The sequence below is a fragment of the Arctopsyche grandis genome, chromosome 5, assembly GCF_051622035.1.
Source record: "Arctopsyche grandis isolate Sample6627 chromosome 5, ASM5162203v2, whole genome shotgun sequence".
NCBI classification, from domain to species: Eukaryota; Metazoa; Arthropoda; class Insecta; order Trichoptera; family Hydropsychidae; genus Arctopsyche; species Arctopsyche grandis.
In genome coordinates, this window is record NC_135359.1 from 32101377 (window position 1) to 32126347 (window position 24971).

General features: G+C 35.5%; 3 protein-coding genes across 3 annotated transcripts in view; 2 read left to right on the forward strand and 1 right to left on the reverse strand.

Moving 5' to 3' along the window:
- LOC143912214 (bridge-like lipid transfer protein family member 3B) overlaps nt 1-4290 on the forward strand; it is a 28095-nt gene extending 23805 nt beyond the window's left edge. The window contains exons 26-27 of the mRNA XM_077431466.1: nt 1439-1550; nt 1635-4290. Of these exons, the coding sequence (XP_077287592.1) occupies nt 1439-1550; nt 1635-1700 (178 nt within the window). The 3' untranslated portion in view covers nt 1701-4290. The remainder of the gene's footprint in view (nt 1-1438; nt 1551-1634) is intronic.
- Nucleotides 1-24971, reverse strand: part of LOC143912008 (uncharacterized) — a 439734-nt gene that overhangs the window by 274243 nt on the left and 140520 nt on the right. The window lies entirely within an intron of this gene.
- Nucleotides 11195-24971, forward strand: part of Synd (protein kinase C and casein kinase substrate in neurons protein Synd) — a 91539-nt gene continuing 77762 nt past the window's right edge. Inside the window, exon 1 of the mRNA XM_077430606.1 lies at nt 11195-11474. The gene's annotated coding sequence lies outside the window, so the exon portion shown is untranslated. The remainder of the gene's footprint in view (nt 11475-24971) is intronic.

Below are 24971 nucleotides of genomic sequence, written 5' to 3' on the forward strand. Positions count from 1 at the left end.
ACATCCATACGTCATCACTGGCAAAACGCATTGGTCAAAGCTCTTTTTCTTCAGACAGAGTGGCATTTTTAATTTAAAAACAACATGCATTCGTCCAAATCCACTCCATCCTAAATTCATACGTCTCTTCATATTTATATAATAAACTCAAATTGGCGAGAAATAGTATACATGGGTTGCTAATTTGGTGGAACCGTTTCAACAATGAAATCATTTAAATTGGCAAACTCCGATCGGAAACGATTGACCAGGAGTCACAAATATCCAAGGTCTGGTCAGCATCACTGGGCCAGGGAATGAACCCATGATCCCTCACTTGAAAGCGTTACATGCTAACGACTGAGCTACATATGTTGCTATGTTTGTGCATCTATATATTTAAAAATCAATGTTTGTCTGTCTGTCTCGTATGCGTTCCTATACCATTGAACCGATTGCGATGAAACTTACAGGAGTTATTGTGTGTATGCCCGCGATGGTTTCTGTATAAAAAAAATCGCCCAAAAACCAGAACGGGAATGGGAAAACAGGAATGAATGGCATTGCAACGCGATAATTTCAAATGTGTTCGCGTCGCCACCTGCGCTGTTAGGGTAAAATAAACAAACAATTCAATCATTTCAAATGTGTTCGCCTGCGTTTTTCCGACAAATTATCATTACTGTAATTTAATTTGATTATTAAGAGGGCTGGACAGCAGCGCCTTGTCCATACAAACGTACTATACTTCTCCCTACCTCAATTATGGCACTAGAGAAATTATTTTTTAATATGCTATGGATATCCACCATTGGGGTGCATCTATCGTTTTATTTTTTTGATTAATTATTTTTTATAGGAGCTAGGAGCTGCCAAACATCTATAAAATCGCCTCTTTTTTACACCCACGAAAAGAGTCTAGCGTGGTTATTTAACGGTCGATTTTAAAAAAAATACGCCGATAGATGCACAGAAAATATCTTTCTCATACCGATGATGAAATTTTTTTAAAAATTGATCCAGTTTTGGAGGAGAAAATAGTAGAATACGAAACCTCGATTTTGTCAATTTAAAACACGTTTTATCTGGTCGAAGCACAACTGTCGCATTCACTCAATATATATATTGATATATATTGTCGCATTCACTCAATATATACATACACTCAATATATATATCGAAGAAAGGAACGGTAACAAAATTAAGGTTTCGGGTTTACAGCCCTCTTAAGTATTAATTTGAAATTAAAACATTCACTTATCGAGAAACGGGAACGGGAATTGCTCTTATTGTGGCATTGCAATAAGGCATATATTATATAATTATTACGGTACTTTACCAACCGATGTTCAGTATTCTAGATATTGTCTTCTAAATTGATTAAGAGTCTGTTTGAGCTGTCAATTCCTCAACTAATACTAGTCGTATATTAAAAACAAAAATAATTTTTGCATTCCAGATCTAAAGAAGAGATAGACATTCTGAAAGCTCTCTTAATGACAGCCCAGGATCAAGTAGCGGCTTTATTAGACGAAAAAGCTACTCTTCTCGACACCGTTCGAAATTTGCAGGTTTGATGATATACATAACTCAATTCACGGATCTTATGCGGAGAATTTTGGTAATGTTTACTTATATACATGCGTATATGTCAGGAACAAGCATCTGGAGTAGACGTTCGCGGTGCGGGAAGCATGTGGGGTCGTCACAATAAGAGATAGCAACAGTGCTGCCTCGACTGCACATCCTGCTGCCCGCCCGCTGACCCCAAAAAGGGTGGTCTCTTGTAGATCACTTCAGCCGGAGCGAGAGCTCGTCCCAGGGTAGCACATGATCATCGTGATGCTTAAGTACAGCTATGACGACTAGTTTCAAAAAATAAATTACATACATACATACATATATAAATTAATCCATTATACTATTTATATTTCTCTTTGTAACGATCATCAATTAGTGTTTTTTTAATTCGTAAATTTGAACAAGACAAATATATTCGGTGTATTAATGTCGGTGAACATCTATGTATTTGCTACGGTAAATGTATGTAGATTTGAGCTTATTCGTCTTCAAACATTGGATGGTCAGTTTGCACATTTTACAATGAGCTTTGGTAAATTTCGTATGTCCTTATGGATGGGGTAAAACAACGGTACTGTTTAATATGACGGGCGGGAAGGAAGTCAATTAGTAGCCACCAACATGGTCGAATCGGTACCAACTTACAATATGGTAACTCAAATTCAACCATGTTGTAGGGCCCCTACAGTACTCCCCCCTTAGTGATATCGATAGTACTGTTGCAATGACGATTAAATCGGTACCAACTTACAGTATGATAATCTAAATTCGACCATGCTGTAGGGCCCCTATAGTACTCCCCCCTTAGTGATATCGATAGTACTGTTGCAATGACGGTCGAATCGGTACCAACTTACAGTATGGTAACCCAAATTCGACCATGTTGTAGGGCCCCTACAGTACTCCCCCCTAGTGATATCGATAGTACTTTGCAATCACAATCGAATCGGTACCAACTTACAGGATGGTGACCCAAATTCGACAAAGTCCTTGAGAAAAATAATCATTTCACCTTACAGTGGTAGAAAATCCCGCGAATCGCTATGATGTCAACTCGTGTACATTTCAAAACATACTGCTTTTAAATTAACATAATAAAAACATACTGCTTTTAAATTAATATAGTAAAAGCATACTTTATTTTAGATTCGATTTAAGTTTTAATTATTATTAAAAAATAAACACTAAAAACGACTTATTAAATTATTCACGACTGTGTAAATTAGTTGACTATCACAATATCTTCTTCTTCTAATGCCGTATCTGTATTCGGACGTAGGCGACTACCATGGGCAGACATCGTTTATGGCCCGTGCGAATTCTTCCCTATCATGGGCAAGCCGAAATAACTTTTCAAGACCGAGTCCCATCCATGACCTGATGTTCCGGAGCCAAGAGAGCTTCTTTCTCCCAAGCCACCGTTTGCCTTCTATTTTCCCTTCTATGATTGTTTGTAGAAGGCGATATTTGGGGCCGCGAATAATGTGACCAAAGTATTCCATCTTACGGCGCTTCACCGTGTCAAGAAGCCCTCTCTTTTTATGAAGAAGCTGGAGGACTGTTTCGTTTCTTACATGCTCTTTAGCATCCTCCGGTAACACCACATTTCAAAGGACTCTATCCTGTTCATGGACGCCACTAACAGCGTCCACGTTTCGCATCCGTACAGCAAAACCGACCAAACATAGGAGTGCAGGACTCTTAAGCGCAATTTCATAGACAACCTTCGACAACACAAAACATTTTTCATGCTGCCAAAGGCATTTCTTGCTATTTCGATCCTTCTTCTTATCTCCATTTCGGAACTGACGTCCATATTGATCATGGCTCCTAGGTATTTGTATTGTTCGACCTGTTCAATCATTTGTCCGCGCACACTCAGGTTTAATGGATCCGTTTTTTTACAATATGATCACAATATGGCAAACGCTAAAATATATTGAAGATTTGTTCCGATGAAAGCAATTTAACCTCATAATTTGGACTTTATATGTAACTAACGAAAGCTCTCGGCTCTGTTAGGATTCAAATTCATACTTGCGTTCATATATTATTCGGAAATTATCAAATTGTGTAAAATATAGTAATGTTGAAATCATCAAATTTACTTTTAAATATGTCCGCAAAAACTTGGTGAAGATTCGCTAAGAGAATATTACATCTTAAAAAAATTGTTTTCATATAAATACAGTTGGTCTGCTGTAGGAAGACACTTCCTACAGATAATACTTTTAAACTTTTAAACAACTTTCCTACAGACAATCGAACATTGTGTGTGCGAAATTCTATTGATCGAGATGGGGTGTAGGGGACAGCATGTACGTTTTACTTCAGCCGTTGAACTGATATTCTAAAGGTACGATGAGGTAAATTTACCAAATGCTTTCTAAATCTAGTCACATCTTTGCACTTTAAAAACCAATGTCTACATACATACATACATATATGTAAATGTGATTGATTTCACATTCGCCAACAATTACATACATTTACCGTAACACGTCGATGTTATAAAACTCTACTATTATGTGATTCTTTATCAACTTACCATAGTTTATTTTTGTTACTATGTTCTCCCCCGATTATTTACGTGTATATTATTTATAAAAGATAGTCGCCTTAAATGTGGGCCTTAATTATTTACATAGATTATTTTTTTTTTATTGTTTTGTTAATATGAAGTTTATAAGTTATGTATATATTTTTTTAAATAAACATTTTATATAACCGAAATTTTTATTTAATTTCGTAATTGATCGATCAAACTCCTATGCGTATTATATATTATATATTATACATATATGTAATGTTAACCCCTACTTTTCTTATGCATGTAAACGTATTACAGATTGCAATACTACGACGTGTAACCTCTCTTAACCTAGCATATATTTAACAGTGCTCACTTAAAATATGTATATATTGATAAATAGATCGAGACGAGGGACGTTCGGTGAGTCGATGCGTATCAAATCCGTTTCGAAACACTCTCACGGAACGACCCTCGTGTTACGTTCATCATATTAATAATGGTAAGACTGTTAATGAAAGCATATCATCTTTCTTCTTATGATTTTCGGTTTACGATATGTATAATGTTTGTTTGACGTGTCACCGATTATGTTACTCGGCAATTTTTCTCTCGTTGTGATTTTTCTTGGATGATTTTCCGCTTAATATATATATATATATATATATATTCAAACACTAGATATCATGGCAAAGCTTGGCATTTTCCAGCTACGGGATAGCAGAATGTCCTTCGAGGCAATGTATCCTTGAAAGTTACACTTGCAAGAATACTATTATGTACATATTTAATTTGTTAATATTGAAGAGTATACCTGTTATATTTAAATTTGAATAAAATAGACATGTGATGTGTGCTTTTTTTTGTAATTATTATATCAACATTAGCGCGCAATATTTGCTCATGTTGTATATTTAATGGCCGGCTACGGTTTAGCAAATATTTTTAGCTATGCTTTTGCATGATTATTGTTCCGTTGAAACCTTTGATTTGACCGTAGCCGTGTCCGACGCAGATTGCGAAGTGTTTTTGTCCGATTTATATAGTATAGAGTAAATATGTACACATGTATATGAACGTATAGTTGTGAATCAAATTTTTATTGGTTGTGGCTATTTGCAGGTACTATATATCTGCAAATGATTGGCTATTTGCAGGTACTATATCTGCGAATCATTGGCTATTTGCAGGTACTATATCTGCGAAAGGCGCAAAGCCTTCTGCGCATGCGCGTGAACTGTCACTGTCAGCGTGTTTACTGTTAAAATTTTGTTTTAAACCTCTTACAATTTAGTTCGAACTTGTAAAGTGACGTGGAGTAAAAAATATAATCCAAATTAGTTATTATTATTAATTGTTAGAATATTATTATCATATACAACGTATAATACCTACATACAAGTACTAGCCGCGAACTAGCTAAATGATATAAATCTATTACATATAATAACTTGCGAAATTTCTTTGCCTCATATATAATGAACGATTGATTAAACAAGTCTAGCATACATTAAATGTCAGAAATTATAATCGGATTATAAGTTCACGCGCATGCGCAGAAGGATTTGCGCCTCTCGAAGATATAGTACCTGCAAATAGCCACAACCATTTTTATTATGAAAATGATTGCAAACTAATAATGATATATGTATAATGAATCGCTGACGGAATTTCGTTTGTGGCTTTAAATATTTTTATGAGACTTGTGTTAATGTGCGCGTGTGTTTGAACGTATGTATATGTGGTACATTTAATTTATTCATATACATACGTATATGATTAATATTATATGTAAGTGTTTAAAATTTTCTGAACTCCAAATATGATAAATTTTGAAGTTGTTAATTCGTGTTTTACAATTTTGAGATTTATAGATAACCTTAGAGGGGTCGTTTTGTGCACCTCGTTGATATTATATTACTATTACCATGTATAATATTATATTATATATTATATATATATATATATATATATATATATATATATATATATATATATATATATATATATATATATATATATATATATATATATATATAAATTTGATGATATTTTTGGAAACGTATAAATGAATTTAGTCATTCTTTTCTTTTATATTCTGGTGTTATAGATAGAATTGTTCAAATATGTGAATGTTAAATTTGCATAATTGGTTTTGTTTAGAGTTCTGTATAATATAATATTATCATTCCGATGACATGATCTCATTGTTTATATACATATATATGGACAACGTTTGCAGGTTGTGACAAATTTTACTTTATACTCATTATCATATTTTTGTATGGAATTGTTTTCGCATACATAGTATATACATATAATACTATATACAATGACGTTGCTTATCTAAGATTTTGCTTAAAAGTGTATTAAACATTTCATAAGGAATATACATATGTGTGCGTACGTCAAAACCGAAATGGAAAATATTAAACTTATACTTCATAATATGGGCTACTTCTATCGTACTAATTTTAATAACATGGAATCTGGTAGCTTAAGCTTTAATCATAATAATTAATATATTAACTATCTTTTTTATATACGTACATGTTCTTTTATATAATATTTTCACACTTGGCCATTTGTTTTGTGCCAAAAGCATGTTAACATTAATTAATTAACCTTAAACTATTACATATATTCACAATATCTTTTCTCCGTGATCCATACACGTTATTATTATATAATTCAGTCAAGTTTTTTGATTTTGAATTTGAAACTTTTTATCTGTGTACACTTTGTGAATGTTGACGCTTGCATTTCATATTAGAATGATGTCTGGTCTGTAAATATTCGTTTTTTGATGTTCGTCGTATTTTCAATTTTCATTATTATATTATTATTATCATCATTATTATTATAGATTTGTGTTACACATGGCGTATTGTAAATGTGTAAATATACGAACGCTTCAGTGTTTAAACATTGGTGAAACAAAAATAATAAATGGTTATATTTGACTCGTGTTTGTTTTATTCTACATACATACATATATAACACATAAAATGACATATATTTACACAAATTTCTTGCTACTTATGCATTTATTTAGCCAGCAGCATGGCTCAGATTGAAAATAATTTATTCTGAGTATAATCTTTAAAGCTGTTGGTCAAACTTGGATAATTGTGACTCGAAAGTAGATCGTTTCTTATCATAGTTTGCCAATTTATCTGATTTCATTGTTGAAGCGGTTCTTCCATCAAATTGGCAAGAAGCATCCTACCCACTCTGTCACCACTATTTTAATATGATTTCAAAAATTTACTATCTATAACATAGATGTCTCGCTAATTTTCCAATATATAGTATTTGTATTATGCTTATAAGTCGGGTCACAATGACGCGTTAGAGTATTCTATAATGTCACTGTGGCTTAGTTTGACTTAAAATTTAAATTATAATTTATTATCTGTTTAAATAATTAAATAGTGTGTAAATTAATTATTATCTTATTGTCGATTGGCTGCCATTACCAAAGAGCAACATTTTGGAAATACAGAGTTCATGGGTGAAGCCATATATCGGCCAGACCTAGGTTTGTGACTCCATGTCGATCATTTCCGATTTCCTTTCAGAGTTTGCCAATATTTTTGATTGTCATTGACACGTTTCTTGTAAATTGGCGTTTCCTTTCCAATCTCTCTTGCAAATAGATAGTGCAAGCTCGTATTCAGAAAGAGATCTTATCAAGAAATATCGAGAAATATTTCGTCACACAATTTCCGTAACTGCCTTGTTTTTAATTATTACATACATACTATCGAGAACTCGAGTGCCATATATTCCGTATTCGGGATTATCGTGGCAACGATTTTCGTATGCGCGATTGCAATGTGCGAAACAATCCGTGAATGACTATAATGTTTTTGAGAGAATTGCATTCATTATTCGAGAGCTTACCCAAATGTTTAAACAATGAGAATGATTCTTATATTCTGATTATAAATAGGCTTATGAAGTTTCAATGCACCTCTGTTTAACCCTTTGAGTGCTGACGTCTTTTCTGTTGAAAGCACGCCACGCTGAAATTTTGCCAACATTTCCAACTAGAATTATTTAGAAATCCAATAGAAAGCTGGTATAAAAATTGTTGCTAATCCTAACAAACCCTAGATAACTAGCGCCGAGGATTTCGAGTTTTGTAAAGGTGTGTTTAGACTCTCTAATATATCTTGCAATATAAAAAAGAAATCTATTAATGAATGTATTTTTCCAAAACTATTTCCATCTTCTTCATTGTTGTTAAAATGTAATGCTCACAATCTAAATGCCAACCCACAATCTAAAATACTCAGCAGTTAGGGATTTCAATCGGGAAATTCTGCTATGGTTATAAATTCAGAAATTCCGGTGTAAACCAGTCTTTATAAACCTATTTTCTTTGTACATGCTCAAAATACAACGTCAAATATTGGCGTATTTCAAACGACAAATATTGGCCCATGGATTTTTTGGCAAAATGCCTTATCCAAACTTATCCAAATTTCATATAGTTTCAAATTTCATATCCTTACTATATACTAGCGTAAATCCACTACTATGCAAAAGATTAAATGAGAGGTATAAGTATTAAGTGAGGTATAATAGACTTCTTTTGTTTATTTTATATTGTTCCAAGATATATAAGAGAGTATAAACATACCTTTACAAAACCCTGGCGGTAGATATCTAGGGTTTGTTTGGATTAACTACAATTTTTATACCTGATTTTTATTGGATTTCTAAATAATTCTAATTGGAAATGACTTCAGCACTCAAAGGATTTGAGTGCTCACTTTGTATGCTATGGAATATAGGCATTTATTCATTCAAATTGTGAGTTTAATCAATAGAGGAACAAATAGTGGAAAAAAATGCATTCACAGTTCGGTATTTGGATTATTAGTCAAATTGCGATCGCCCAAAAGACAGTTTTTGCCATGAAAATCGTGAATACGGAATATTTGCAACTCGAGTTCTCGTTAGTATGATGGACTTTTCCGCGGCCAGACGTTCCGTTATAGAGATTTTAGTGACTTTTGGGCGACCGCTTTGTGACCAATAATCACCGAACCTCACAGTTCATGTCTGTGTACATATTTTATTTAACATGGATATATTCCAGGAAGGCTTGACAGGAGGACCCCAATGCGCCTTCCTGGACAATTAATTACAAACAATACAGCATTTTATTATTACATAAGTCACTGTATTTCCAGAAGCTGAAAAACACAAAATAACAATTAATTAATTACAGAATTAAATCCATTAAGAACTCTATTGATTTTAGATTTGTACATAATTTTTACAAATTGTACATACAATAAATACAGAAGATTTGTGACAACAGGAAAGATGATTTTTTGCCAATTTTGAGGAACCGTTTCAACAATGATCAGATAAAATTGACAAACTCTAATAAGAAACGATCGATTTGGAGTCACAAATACTCTCAAATCTAACCAGCAGTATATTAGATCGAACCCACTGATCACTCGGTGCTAAACATACACGCTAGCATACTGCTGGCTTTTTTTTTCCGGCGGGTGGAAATCTTCTAGAAGACACCACCGACGTGTTTAATTCCGGTGGTAGTGCGGGATTTTTACCCACTAAAACCCCCCCTCCTCTTCAGCTACCACCCGGCTACTAATTAAGTATTGCTCAAGGGTGGCAGCCAGGATAGCCATCTAGGCTCTCGCCATTTTACAAAGTCCGACTTCTTATCTCTCGATCGCGTTCTGCCTCTTCTTTCTCCTGCATGATGCATACTGCAAACGTAGTGCACGCTGTCCACGCCTCTGCACTCTCAAGCAGAGCAGGAATCATGTTAGTCGTCGTTAATGAGTTCATTTTTTAGATTGGTTCTATGTGCTTTCCATGCTGGACAATCGAATGCAGTGTGGTCGAATGTAGTGTGATACTGCTGGCTTAATGTGGACATAGGCACCTTTGCTTCCATACCCGTCAAATAGAGAAATTAATACCCTTTAGCCCTTTGACTGCTACAACAACGATAAATCGTTGTTTTGAAATCGGCGAAGATTGCTACGACGATCGTTGTTGTCGTCATTAATTGTCGTATTTCAATACTTTCTTTGAGCCGCCAGCGCATCAGTGGCACGAAACATTTTTTTTATATACGTATTTATATTTATTTTTCAATCAAGCTTTATAAATATTTATCAATTTTTTAAATAAAAGCTCTTCAATTTCGGGTTCGTTGTCAATGTCATATAAGGAGTTATTACTTGGGAATTGATTATTGTCGATAAATTCATTTTCAGAATCAGTAGAGGTGCTGATTTGTCGAGTTCCTCGGCGAGGAGCTATTATTTCGCTTTCATTACTTTCACTGTCCGATATCATTTTGCAGAGTTAAAATAAATGGCAAAAAACAATAGAAATCCGCTTTCAATTATATAGGTCACGAGACGTCACGAATTCGTGCAATCAATCAAATGCAACTGAAATGCATACAAAATGTTTATGATACATGTTGAAAAATTATTTGATTATTAGAAACTTCGCATCCTTGTGTGTCTCGCTCACACGTACACAATTAAAACCAAGAAAGAAAGAGAGAAAGACCGCTACCTGTTTCGAATATATCGCATGTTGTAAGGATACATCGATGTCTAAAAATAGATTATTGAAAAAAATAAAGCGTCGGAAAACAATCGTCAAAAATTATTTAGTGTATATATGTAGGTATCTCTTTCGCACGCACGCATGTAAAAGCAAGACAGAAAGAGAGAGCACGAGTCCACAACTGCTTCTTAAAAATGTATATAAGGTATTATAAAAATTACGAGCGTTCGGCGAAGTAAGTATGTAAAAAAAAATATTATATTTTTTTTTTTCAAAATAATTGCAAATGTTAGCATTTTTCGCTTGGACATTGAAAAACCTCGTAGCAGCAAAGGGTTAAAAAAAAAATCACATCGGTGATTTGATTTTGTAATTTGAAAACCCTCTGAATGATATACTTGGGCTTTTTCTTTGGTGTCATCAATTGTAAGAGTCGAAACAAGAGTGAAAAACATTGGAAATGATTTGCGCAAAGTGCAAAGGAAAGAGGTTGAGGAGAAACGAGGTTGGCAGACGTGAGTCGAGCCCATGCAGCTCGCGGTCAGCCGGCGGGCGGCAGTAATGGGCGTTCGGGCGCGCGTCGAGCAACTGTCGAGTGTCGAGTGTCGACTGCTCTTCTCGCTTTCGCTGTCTCGTCAGCCGCAGTGCTCAGTGATCAGTGACCAGTGACCAGTGACCACTTGCCAGTTCGATCAGTGACCAGTGACCAGTGACCAGTGAATCGGTGCGCGAGTGATTCCTCCGCACACCCCCCGCACCCCGCCACTCCAGCCAGTCGGCCACTCAGCCAGGCAGTCGCGTCCCTCAGGTAATAAAACCAACTCTCTCGCCCCGCCCCCTCCCCGCAACCGACGCTCCCCATTGGTCCGTTTCGTGACCCTTCCGATTACGATTCATTCAACAAATGAACCCCCACCCCCGCACCCTCATTCACTCGCGCCGGTTTGTCAAATTTGTATCGACAGGGTTGCCAACGTTTCCTTTGTAAATAAATATGTATGTATTTCAAATCCAGCTGTCAAAATTCGAGCGTGCTGTCAAAACTTTGGGTGACCTTGTGATGTTGGCTCAAACTTTATCCGCTGACACGGCTTTCAATAACACCGTTCGACACGAAAAATGGTTCAGAGACAAGATATGACTTTTCTTATAGATCTATGTATGCCCGAAAAAACACGAATCTGGTAATAAAAAATGTTGATTGGCTCGAGATTCGGAGATATACGTGTTTTTTAAATCGTGCGATTTTTCTATATCTTGGTGTTGTTCGGTCGATGTCTCAAAATCTGTCAATTTCCTGTTCAAAATTAATATAGGAATGTATAGTCGGGTATTTTATATTTCATTTGTAGTACTTTTCAGCTTTCAAATCTCTCTAAGTAGTCGTCCAGTTCAAATCAAAAGTCAAAAGTACGTATTTTCATTTGGGATTTTTTCCCTCTGTTAATACTATTTTATATTGAGTATTTTCTATTGAAACATGTTTATTGGGATAGTGTTCTGGCCACACTATTTTTGTTTTCGTTTAAAATGGTTAAGTGGAAGTTGAATGTTAAATCGGTAAAATTGCGAGCTTAAAGCTCGTACTATTATTTACTCGTATTTAAACGAATCTGAATTGAATCAATAGGGATAATACATTAAATTGTCTTTATATGAGAATTAAATAAAATTCCACTTAAAAACAAAAATTCGTTTATTTTATCGAAGTAAGCCAGTTATCAATAGAATTTTTGTTTTGTATGAAAAATATCACTTAGGCGAAACTTCGATCGACATTTTGTTCACAAACTTTTTTATCATCAAAATCTTTAAATGTGTCACACTTTAGAATTGATTAATATACGTGTAAACGCGTTTGAATGTGAAAATTTATAATCAGCGATGATGCGATATCAAATCGGAAGTCTTGTAAATTAGATTAAATAATAAGAAAATAAATCACATTTCAATATTTTGACTTTTGATTAATATGTTAATTAGTTATTATTTGATAATATTGGTATATGTATGCTACTTCAGTGTTCGCCAAGTGAGCTGTTTTTAGTCGTATTTTATATTTTGGGTGTGAACTTTTTTTTCGACTAAAGGGCGATTACTAGTCAAATAAAATTGATATTGTTCTCGCATCTTTTGAAAGGAAATAACTGCAATGAATACTTGTGGTATTTTATTAGTACCTGCTGTTAGTTCATTCTGACTATTTCTGTATGAAATTACTGTTAATTAAATAATTGAAAAAAAAAATAGTAAAAAATTACACTCAAAAGAGCCGAATGGTTAATAAGAGCCAACATTTTTCTTGACTAGTGATCGTAAATGAAAGTAAGAAGAGGTTAGTAAAAAACAGGAATAATATTTATTACTTACAGACAGATCGATGCCCTTAAATATAAGTGCAAAATATTACATTATTATTGATTTATTTTATTACAATACGTACAGTACTTGTTTATTTATTCAATTAAAATATGTACACATATCATATTTTATATTGAAAACCCCTGTCAACTGCATCTATAGAAAAAAAATAGGCCAATTGGATAATCCTGGAAAAATGAACTACACCCAAATATAGCTCGCGTGGCGACCATTGTGCTACTTCTTATCGAAATAGCATTGAGTTAAATATTTGCCTTTTAAACAAACACATGTATGTGTATTTATTTAATATTAAATAGCGAAGGTCAACCTACTAGAACTAATCTGAAAACAAAGCCAACTTATTTGATTTTATATATTCTCAATTCAATCCTGAATAAAAACCCCCCAATTGGTAAATAAAACAAATTAACTTATCGATTACTTATGTACTATGATAGTAATTATATGAGATAGTGTCAAAAAAGTAACTGTTATAACTGTTCAACAACTATTTAACCCGTAAATTGCGTTGATGACGGCAGAAAGGATCATCAGATAGCCAGCTGTCATCACGTCGATCTGAGGGATGATTTCGATAACGATCAAATTTCTATAGCGTTATATCGCAGACATTAACTTTAATACGAGCTAACCTTTGTATTTCGGTAAAATATCAAAAATCAAAGTGGTTCAAAATCAGCTTACAATTTTTTTGGGCCGAATACAGTCATTGAAACTAATAAAAAGCTTGTAAAAATGTCACACATAGTTTCAGGATGTGCTCAAATGGTATCCAAGATATGAAAGGATGGGTAGAAAGTATAGTAACAAATTTTAAATCGGCACAATTTCGTTAACCTATACAGGTATGTATTTTGACTGTGAATAATTTGCGGAAATACTAAACGCGGTTCTTAGTTACATTCCGAATCGATATTTCGCGATAAGGAATATTTACACGGCATTTAATTGGATTTCGAATGATCGATTCTCTGTTTAATTATTATCAAAGTTATAATTGAATAACACGTCGCCATGCATATTTATGTATAATGTGAACTGTTTGTTACTTAAACCTTTCGGCTTCGATCGAATATTCCGTCATTGATGACTCCGTATGTTTTACAAACACATTATTAAATGTACGTTCAAAAATATGCATTACGTAATTACGAGACATGTCATGTATGCATACGTTGCAATAAATATACTCAAGCAAATGTGCGTGTGGTGCGTTGTGGTTGAAGTGCAAAATGCAACATGACGTATGCGTTCTAACGAATAGTAATTTTTTACAAACCTCCTTTACGTTTCACTTTCAGACGACTTTTTTATATCTCTTATCTCTTATCCGATCGTTTTCATACTTTGCCATATTGCTCATTTTGGTCATCAATATAAGTAAATGGATCCTCCGCCATTACGATGGTGCAAAATATCATGTAAGACGCGTTTGAAATCTGCCCGGCGAGATAGTCGTTGACGTTTATCCACCGCTTGTTTAGCCTATTCTCACTTTTCGCCATGTCAGATTTCAATTGTTTAAACGCCTATAACTTATTCTTTTTTCACTCTATATTTTATTGAAAATATTTCTTACCACTTTCAGTACAATAGGTTTTGATATCGACGTCGTCATCCCATGGGCTAAGGCCCATTGATGTATAATACACTAGATGGGCCCAGAAGTGTTATTTTGGTCGGAGATCTTGAGCATTTTATTTTAGATTTCTTGAGCGTTTATTTTAGATTGTGGCTTGACATTTAGATTGTGAGCATTACATTTTAACAACAATGAAGAAGATGAAACAACTAGTTTCGGAAAAATCCATTCATTAATAGACTTATTTTGTTTATTTAATATTGTCGTATGATACATTAGAGAGTCTAAACACACCATTACAAAACTGGAAATCCTCGGTGGTAGCTATCTACGGTTTGTTCGGATTGGCTAAAATTTTTATACCTGCTTTCTATTGGATTTCTAAATAATTCTAGTCGGAAATGTTGGTGAAATTTTCAGCGTGACGGGCTTTCAAAAGACGTCAGTACTCAAAGGGTTAAACAATAGAAAAGTAAGATGTTCCAACTTAGATTGAGATCAATACGCTAATCTAGGGCTATCATATGTTCTGCCAGACCGGGACATGCCCCGGTTTATTCACTTTTGGATAAATTTCACATCTTCGCAGCATTTTTTTTTTGTTTAAATCGCCAAATTTCGAAATGCTAAAAAAACTCGAAATTTGCGAAACATTTATGGACAAATTTTACAAAAAACTAAAGTTTGCCAATTTGTTGGAACCCTTTCAATGAAAATTAAATAAATAGACAAACTCGGAACGATCGAGTCTGGCCAGCAGCAACCAGTGAAACTCGAACCCGTGACCACTATGTTCGAAAGCATTATTTACTTATTTATTTAAAGCTTGGACTTTGATGCTCGATGCTTACCACTACCATAATCAGTGTCTCTGTGGTTCCGTGTTCAGTAGTTCCGGTTTCCTATCTAGCAGTCAGTTAGTCATAAGCAGGGTTACACGACAATTGGTGCAAGTCCAAAAGGTTCAACGACAAAATGTACCCGAAAATTAGTGCACTGACAAAATGTACCCGCGACAAAATGTTCACGCGACAAAATGTTAAAAATTCGCGACAAAAAAATAGGAAAATTTAGGATTTTTGAACATTATTTCCGTGGACATTTTGTCGCGTGAACATTTTCTCGCGGGTACATTTTGTCAGTGCACTAATTTTCGGGTACATTTTGTCGTTGAACCTTTTGGACTTGCACCAATTGTCGCGTCCCCCATAAGCAGACTTGGGCTACTAAAAATGGTTCACTATTTCTGGTCATAAGTTAGTTAGACAAAAACAACTGAATAAAATAAATGTGAGAATATAAGTCGTAAGGGCGAAAGGGGGCCAAGGACAAGTCTAGCGATTGACGAAGGACAAGCGAATGTGAGTCGTCAGAGATAATCATATCTTCGTCCTTGGCCTCGTTTCACTTTTTTACTCTGTGACCAATTCCCCGGATTACCTGCAATTATTTAATCGTATATACATAGCCGTGCGAAGGGAGCGACGGTCTCGGGTTTCAAAATATGGGGGCGCCAAAATCGTCACCACACATTTGCTCATCCATCCTCACACATTTGTATAATTTTGTCCACCCATCTTCCTTCAACCCTTTTACATTCGCTCAGGTACGATTCCAGCACTCCCTTTTTATTCCATCTCCTTTTCCTATGAAGCCCTAATATCGGCATCTCGACAATTATTGTAGCTCTACGCTAAGCGCACTCGATAGACTCTGGATTGATGGGGAAATCGTAGAGTAGGGAAGTGCGAAAATATAGCATTTAGCACATTGGCCGCCTACGCAGATTGGCCGTGACGATGGATCTGAAGCGGCCCGGTCTCAGTCCCGTTTTGCGCGACATTTCCCACGGCTAATTTATGCTCGGTGTGGCCATAATCACACCGGAAGTACATCGGAATTAATTCGGCCATTATTTTGTAATTTTGAAAATCGAGTTTCTCCACTTCCAACATGGCCCACGGACATGCCGAGTTTCACAACTGATGGTGTACATATGTACGTTTGTTTGCTTACCACCGAGCTCGTTTGTAATCCTTGGATTGTATCAATTAACACTATCTAGAAAACATATATCGGATTTGTATTTTCCTCGGAATATTTCAGTACTTGACCGTGTCAAATATTTTTGTATTTTAAGTAAAACTTCGTTGGTCTTATAAACTACATACATAAATGCTGCTTGATGTGAATCGTACATAAATATCATACATATCTGTCGATATCAAGATTGTCGATTAATAATTCGCACTCATTTACAACTATCGATAGATTAGAATATAAAACTGTCGTCGGTTTTATTATAGGCGCCATTTTAAAATCGTTATCGCTGTAAACTTCCACTTTTATTTTTATTATACTTGGAATTTTTTAAAATGGTTTTTCAAAACTGTTGATACGGATCTGTAATCTATCTAGAAAAAAATTCGATTAAACGTTATCGTAGAGTGCTCGGCTTTGCTGAGACCTGCGACTTTTGAAATTAATACGAAAGGCATTTATTTCTCTAGTTAAGATTTGACTGTCGTGGCTATTTCTCGGTTACAAATAACTGTACAAGGTTTATTCCATTGATGTATTTATTACACAATTTAAAATACTCAGCAATTAGGGATTACCATCGGGAAATTCTGCTATGGTTATAAATTCAGAAATTCCTGTGTAAACCAGTCTTAATAAACGTTGACAAATGAATGACGTGGATTGCACGACCCATGTTCAATGCATTTTTTTTAATGCTACCTGGAAAGGCTTGGCGAATAGTATTCTTGTTTAATTTATACATATTCAAAATACAACGCCTAACGGCGTTTTAAGACCTATGGACTTATTGGCAAAACGCCGATCGACGTTGGTCAGCATTCAAAGGGTTAAAAACTAATATCAATATCAACAAAAACTCCCAAAACCGATACCGGGTGATTTTTTATTGCAAAATGCAAAGATTCCCCAAAGTACTAAAGTCATGCGTCCAGATGACCGTCGCCAAGATGACTGTCCCCCAGTTGAACGTCGCCCAAACAACTTGGGCCAGCTTTGGCTCGCCCACTTGTCGCGGTAGTTTGCTCAATAACAGTTATAGGCCTTAGCCCATGGGATGACGACCATTGATTTATAATATACTAGATCCGCCCTCACGTGTTATACTTGTCTCCCTTTTGACGCATGCACAGTTTCTCTTAGTAGGTAGGTAGGTACCGCTGCGTTGTAGGGAAAAAAACATTTTTTTTCCCAACTTCCACGCTAGTTAAACCCCCCGCACCCCTCAGTTAGTGAAGACAAGATCTCCGACCAAAATCACACGTCAGGGCTCATCTATGTGTATTATACATCAATGGTTTATTCACAAAACAATTCAATGACATATCTCGGAAAGAGTCTACTGTTGTAACGTAGGAATTCCGGATCAATGTACATATGTATAGTATTAACCAGCAGCGTAGACTATATTCTTTAGAACATAGTGATCACGGGTTCGAGTCCCACTGGTTGCTGCTGGCCAGACCTTGGTTTGTGACTCCAGGTTGATCGTTTTCTCAGAGTTTGCCAATTTATCTGATTTTCTTTGAAACGGTTCCAACAAATTGGCAACCTTTACCCATTTCTCGCAATTTTCAAGTTTTCAGCATCCCGAATTTCGCTGATTCGTATAAAAATGCTATAGATTTGTTTATAAATATCTCGCAAATTTAGAAATTTTACGATTTGACCCCTACCCAACACTTTCTAGGATTAAATTATGGGGTAAGTTAGGTTAGGGCTGCAAATGACAAGTCAAAATCAGTAGCACAGCATTTGTTCTACGACTTGGAGGTCTATACAGAACCGCCACTAGTTTGAGAGTGTCTGTCTGGCAGGTAGCCGAGTGTTCGGACATGCAGTAGTCCGAACAACCCCGGCATTCCCCATAAACGTCATTTCTCAACTCGTAATTCTCCAAATTAAATTGTTCTGGTGTTTCTTCGTTACATTATTAAATAATATACCGAATCTTTTTGATTTATTACAATTGATTGAAGATTTTTTTACAAAACACAAATAGATTTGATAAACGACTCATAAAATAAAGTTCATAGATTTTTCTCTTATAGGGTGTGTTGTACCCTTTTTTCGGGGTCTACCTCACGGGACCGAAAGTGAAACGCCCGAAAACGCAAATATCGGAAGACAAAGATCGAAAATCGAAAGATCTTGAGTCGAAAGATAAAAAAAGGGTCTCTCCCCCCTTCGTACATACTCACTTAATTTGCGCGAGTAGGATACAACAGGAACAAGAGGAACAGGCTTTTCCTTCCGTATTCTGCGCGTGCACATTAAACAAGGCTGTATGACAAAAAGAGAGATAATTTCACCGCATGCCACTCATATATATTATATATACATAGTACCGTTTACCATACACCCTTTTATTTTGATCTTTCGACTTAAGATCTTTCGATTTTCGATCTTTGCCTTCCGATATTTGCGTTTTCGGGCGTTTCACTTTCGGTCCCGTGAGGGAGACCGCTTCTTTCGCTACCGTAACTAGATATTTATTGGATAGTCTTTACGATAGTGATGGTTCTTTCCTATCACCGGACCTTTTTTACATGAACAGACTGAAATCATCAGCTATAATATGTATCTTGCTAGTATATTAATTTTTCTAAGGAAAATTTTCAAATTTAGAAACGCTTGGCATCCGAATTAACCGTATAAAAATCGTGGTATGTATTGTTGTACATACTAATCGACATGGCTATTACCGATTGGAATTTATAAATGCGGCTGAAAGTCATGAAACATGCGTCCGTAATCGCTGAAGACGTACAGGTGCCCATTTGTCCTCCATGCTTGTTACGTTCGACCCGTTTTGCACATACTATCACATATGTAATATTGTTCGGCCTTAGATTAGCAGCTCGTTCAGCATTCTAAGCATTCGCTTTAAACGATGGAAAATGTGAAGTTTTCGCCGATCAAGAAACACCTCTATGAATGGATCCATTTGTGTTGGAAATACGATACCACATGATGCAGTCTTGGTTGTTTATTCAAACTACAATGGTGAAGAGATTCAAATGAATAATCGTCAAGTCCCGTTGTCCGAATAGGGTTGGTGCCTCTCAAAGTGATCTTTGTGGTTTTCCGTTACTTCTGAAACCTGATTCCATCCGAGTTCCAACCAAATTGGTATCATCTGCCTTTCCAAACCCAATTCTCCTACCGGTACCGTGGAGGACAGCATTCCGGACCTGACACCTTTTTATTTTAATTAAATAAGCTTTATTCATTTAGACTTTTTGTTACATCTGTATTCAAATCCTAAATCCAGTGTGGATTTAGCCCTCGTCTTAAAAGTTTGTGACCCCCTGTCTGAACTATGAATGATTGACAAATTGAGGTCATAGGTACATATTAGGTATTCAATATATATTCACACTAAATTAATGTTTTGTCTGATGAAACTTCGTGATACTCTCTTCACTCCTCTTCTTGGACATTAACCAGCAGCGTGGACATATTATGCTTTCGAGTAGAGCGATCACGGGATCGAGTCCCACTATTATCCCGCTGCTGACCAGATCTTGGTTTGTGACTCCAGGTCGATCGTTTCTTATCAGAATTTCCCAATTTTTCTGATTTTCATTGAGACTATTCATGTAAAATTGGCATCTTCTTTCTCATCTCTCTTGTAAAATCTCATGCTATTCAGCGTCTTGAGGTTCGTCAATTTCTATAATAAAATACGGAAAAAAAATCTCCATAGATGTCACAATGGATGATGTTTGTATGAATTCGCTATAAAAATGCTTGTATTATTGTATTCTATCTGTATAAGTACACTCGTTGCTTTGGAGCGATCTGTCAACGCGAGTGTATATACATTTTCGATGAAATGAAATAAAATAAGAACACCGTTGGCGCATCGAAACGTCAGAGGCCAAGCTGAAGTTGTCGAACTTTCTAAAACAACCAATAGGTATCGCCACCGCGACTAGGCGATTCGTTTCACAAATTCAATCCCACCAATTTTATTGTTGAGATTCAGGCAGATTAGTTTAACTCTTTGAATGCTGACCAACGCCGATCGGCGTTTTGCCTTTGCCTGCGCCATATGCCTACAAAACACCGCTAGGCGTTGTAAATTTTGTATGCAGAAATTAAACAAGAATACTACCTGCTAAGCCTAAAAAGGTAGCATTGAAATAAAATGCATTGAACATGGGTCATGTATTCCGTGTCATTCATTTGTCAACGTTTATAAAGACTCACTTACACCGGAATTTCCGAATTTATAACCATAGCAGAATTACCCGATGGAAATACCTAACTGCAGAGTATTTTAAACTGTGGCTTGGAATTTAGATTGTGAACATTACATTTTAACAACAATGAAGAAGATGGCACTAGTTTTGGAAAAATACATTAATTCATTGACTTGTTTTGTTTATTTTCTATTGTTGCAAGATATATTAGAGAGTCTAAACACACCTTTACAAAATTCGAAATCCTCGCCGGTAGTTATCTAGGGTTTGTTTGAATTAGCTACAATTTTTATACCTGCTTTCTATTGGATTTATAAATAATTCTAGTTGGAAATGTTGGCGAAATTTTCAGCGTGGCGGACTTTCAACAGTATAGACGTCAGCACTCAAAGAGTTAATCAATTTTACTATTGAAGATTTTATTTTGCAGACATGAACTACCTAAAGATTCGTTTTTAAATGGGGAAGCCCCCCTAGTTAGAGTTTTAACTGGTTCTATAGAATAAGACCTCTTTCAGTTTTGATACCCTTATTACGAATTGAACACAAACCTGATTGTATTGAGCAATTTGAAGTCACAGCTTCCCAAATTGAATACACAACGTTCCGGTTGCAAAAGAATTCTTTGTTATATTTCAACCTAATTTTCTACTCCTGTATTGTGATGAAAATATGATAATAAAGCATAAAAGTTGAAACTCCGTCTTATTGTCTGTTGGTTGGCATGAAAGTATGTATGTATAACTCCTGCTTCCAAGACGTTTTCAGGCATGAAAAGGCCGCGCCATTTTACAATTTTTCATTCCAATGGTAAGATAAATCAAAATACCCTCACGAGCGATTGTTCGTCTTGTTCGCCAGGGTTTGAAGAAGAAAAATCGCGTTTTTTTTTTCATTCTAATATTTTTTTAGTCCGATCGTGTAACTCGATTGACCTTGCCGCAATATTCCGTGACTCAGTGTCCGTACATGTTGCTACGTTGTTAGTCGTAATGGAAGTCGCGAAGAAATGGAAAAGGCACCAGATCGTATAATGGGAAGTTGTCTTTTGAAACTGGAAGCTTCTCCATTGTACGTGGATACATGTGTATGAGGTTCTTTTTATTGCACGCGCCATTGCTATGGTTCTCCTTTTTTTGAGGTTCTATTCTCTATGCACAGTCGCATTCTCGGTGTGAACGATGAAAAACTCGTATAATGGAGATCTTTGAACACTCGCCGAAGTACTAGAAGCTGCTGCTGATGATTTTTTTTTTCAGCATTTTAATTGATTTTTTACATAAAAACCTTTAGTGCGCAAATTCCAACTTGAAAGTGCGTCTATTCTTAGCATTCGGCGAAGTCATTTTCGAGGCCTTTCTTTTACCAAGTATGGTGGTGGGTATGCGTGTAATAAATCAAAGGTCTCGAAAAAGTTTCGAAGCATTTTGAAATATGTGTGCATATATCAATATGAAAATCATATTCACTGCAATAATTACGATGTAGCGTGAGACTTGCGAGAACCGAGCATGCTGTCGCATTCATTCAATGTATTGTAGACATTGAAGGCTTTCCACTGCGTTCTTTCTATATTTACGTGGTATACTACGACCGTGTTGATAGGTCATTGATAACTGTTTGACATTTGCTTGTATTATTCATATGCACTTGGACCGACTCAGCCCGGTCGACCCCCTATGGTTAATTTTTGTTTGATCTTTATCTGCTATAGTGGATCTTATGTAGCGTGAGAAATCGAGCATGCTGTCGCATTCGTGCAATATGTTGTAACATTGTAAGGACGTTAATTTTTATTTTTATTATTTCGTATTTAACTATATAATATAATTCAATGCAAGGTTTTTAATTTTTTTCTTTAAACAGACGAAATGAGTATTGAAATCTATTTGTGGGAGATTGAAACCAAATTTGGCTTTTAAAACCGTGAATGAATAGGTTTGAAGTACCAAAGATATGTAAATGACAAAGTACCTATGACACTGAACCTAAGTCGAAGGGCGAAAACACACTTGGTGGTATGGTACGTCACGTCCCTGGCTTGTAAACGGCGGGTGCTCCCCAAACCGAATTCGGGTGTAGTTGCACGTGCAGAATGCACATGTTTGGGAGGTCACACGTGTATGCAAATCCGTATGCAAGCGACAAGTTTCTCTTATATTTCTTCAAATTTGGGATTAGCCGCTAAGCGATCATTGTCAAGCAAGGATAAAATATCACCGAAAACACTCCAGGGGGTGATTTTTGGGAGTGTGTACCATGTATATGGTGTTGCGATTTTTTCGCATGTTAAAAAGTATCTAAAAAAAAAAAAAACTCCACGTACCACTCAAATGGTACGTGGAGTGTTGCCCAAATGGTAATTAAGTGGGGTACATATTTAAAAAAGTAAAATTAATTTGTTCTAAAATTGTTTATACTTGAAAAGCATTCATTCTCAGTAAGTTAGACTTCGTAAGATGGACAGTTCAATTGTTGTATGTATATATGTATATTTATATTAAAAACACTAGCTTATTCTGATATGCTAAGCAGAAGCTGTCTAAATTTTCCGTCCCTATTGATGCAAAATCTCGAGTTATGCTATTTGATTTGTTTGATTCTCTCGAATTATTATCAACAATTTCAAAGATAAATGTGCAGTTTCCTTTTAATTCTAAATGGAATCTTCTACGCATACTCAAAATCGCTATATATTTCGAGGCAAATCAAGGCTTTGGACTAAAATGTTGAGCAATTGCAACCGCATTGAGTGATGAACCAAAAAAAATGGATACAGCGTATATATGTGCCAACTTATTCGCAATTAAAACACTACACAGTTCATTATCAACACATTAGTTGGCAAAACGGTCTTCCAAGATTGCTAAATTACCGACGATTCCACAACATCCTTCGCACGCGCGATTTTTGACGATTTCTGCTCATCAAAAACGACATTTCGTCACACGAAAAATAAAATAATAATAAAATAACGATAAGAAGCGTTTCCCAACATCGTTAACATTGAACCGAATGATGTAGGCGACTGCATTTTTTCTGAATAGTGTAATTTGAAACGCGATATCAAAACTTCACACCTCGGAGATAGAATTTCGCGAACGTGATATCTCGCACAGGTCGCTAGAGAGTTTATTTATTATTCCGAGATAAATAAAATGCAATCGCAATAAGACGTAACGTTTCGTAACAATCACCAGTGGCGTGCATAATTATTTATTCCATTCAATCAAACGAACGCCACGTTTGCATTGTTACTGCACTTGCCGTTTACCATCCGACATTGTTGTTAAGTTTTGTTTAAACAATTGCAAATATCTTTGACGAGTACTCGTCTTGTTGCAACACACGCACTGATTCCACTCATCATCGTAATGCGGCCTTAAAACGAGACTAATGAGTGATTAGAGAAGCATTGAAAAAACTATTAGAAGAGAACTTAGTATGTCCCATTGGTTGACAGAGCACAAACAGATAAATCTGACCGCGTGGGGAATCAAGCTGTGAAGATGTATCTGGATCTTACCGAAAATAGGTCGCTATACGAATCCGTCAAATATGGGACCAGTATCCATCTTCCAATTTCTTGATTTTGAAGTTCATGATTATTGAATAGTCTAGTGTGGTTGTGAACGATGCGCAGTATCAAGAAGCTGGCCTTACCCTGTCGACTTTGTACGTAACGAATAGTTACGTACGCTCTGTAAGTACATATAATAGTTTGTATTGCTATTAGATAAAGGTCATAATTCAAAATTGATGATTGTATTATAATCTCGAAATTATTCTAGGAATTTTAACATGCAAATAAGCACCCGAGATATAAACTGAAAGTCTAAAGTTCGTATTGAACGATGGGATTAAGTTTATTATTTATTTATGCACTGTTTGAAGTATTCGAAAAGTGTTTAGTTGGATATATGTACAATTTGTAATTTAATACCCGTGGTTTGCTAAATTCAATACCAGAAACCTTTTTTTTTATTATCGAGAAGATGTTGATCGATCAAGTCTTTAAGATTTAGATTAAAATGCTTACAGACACAAGGAGATTGAATAATTCATAAATACTTTTTATGACTTATTCAGT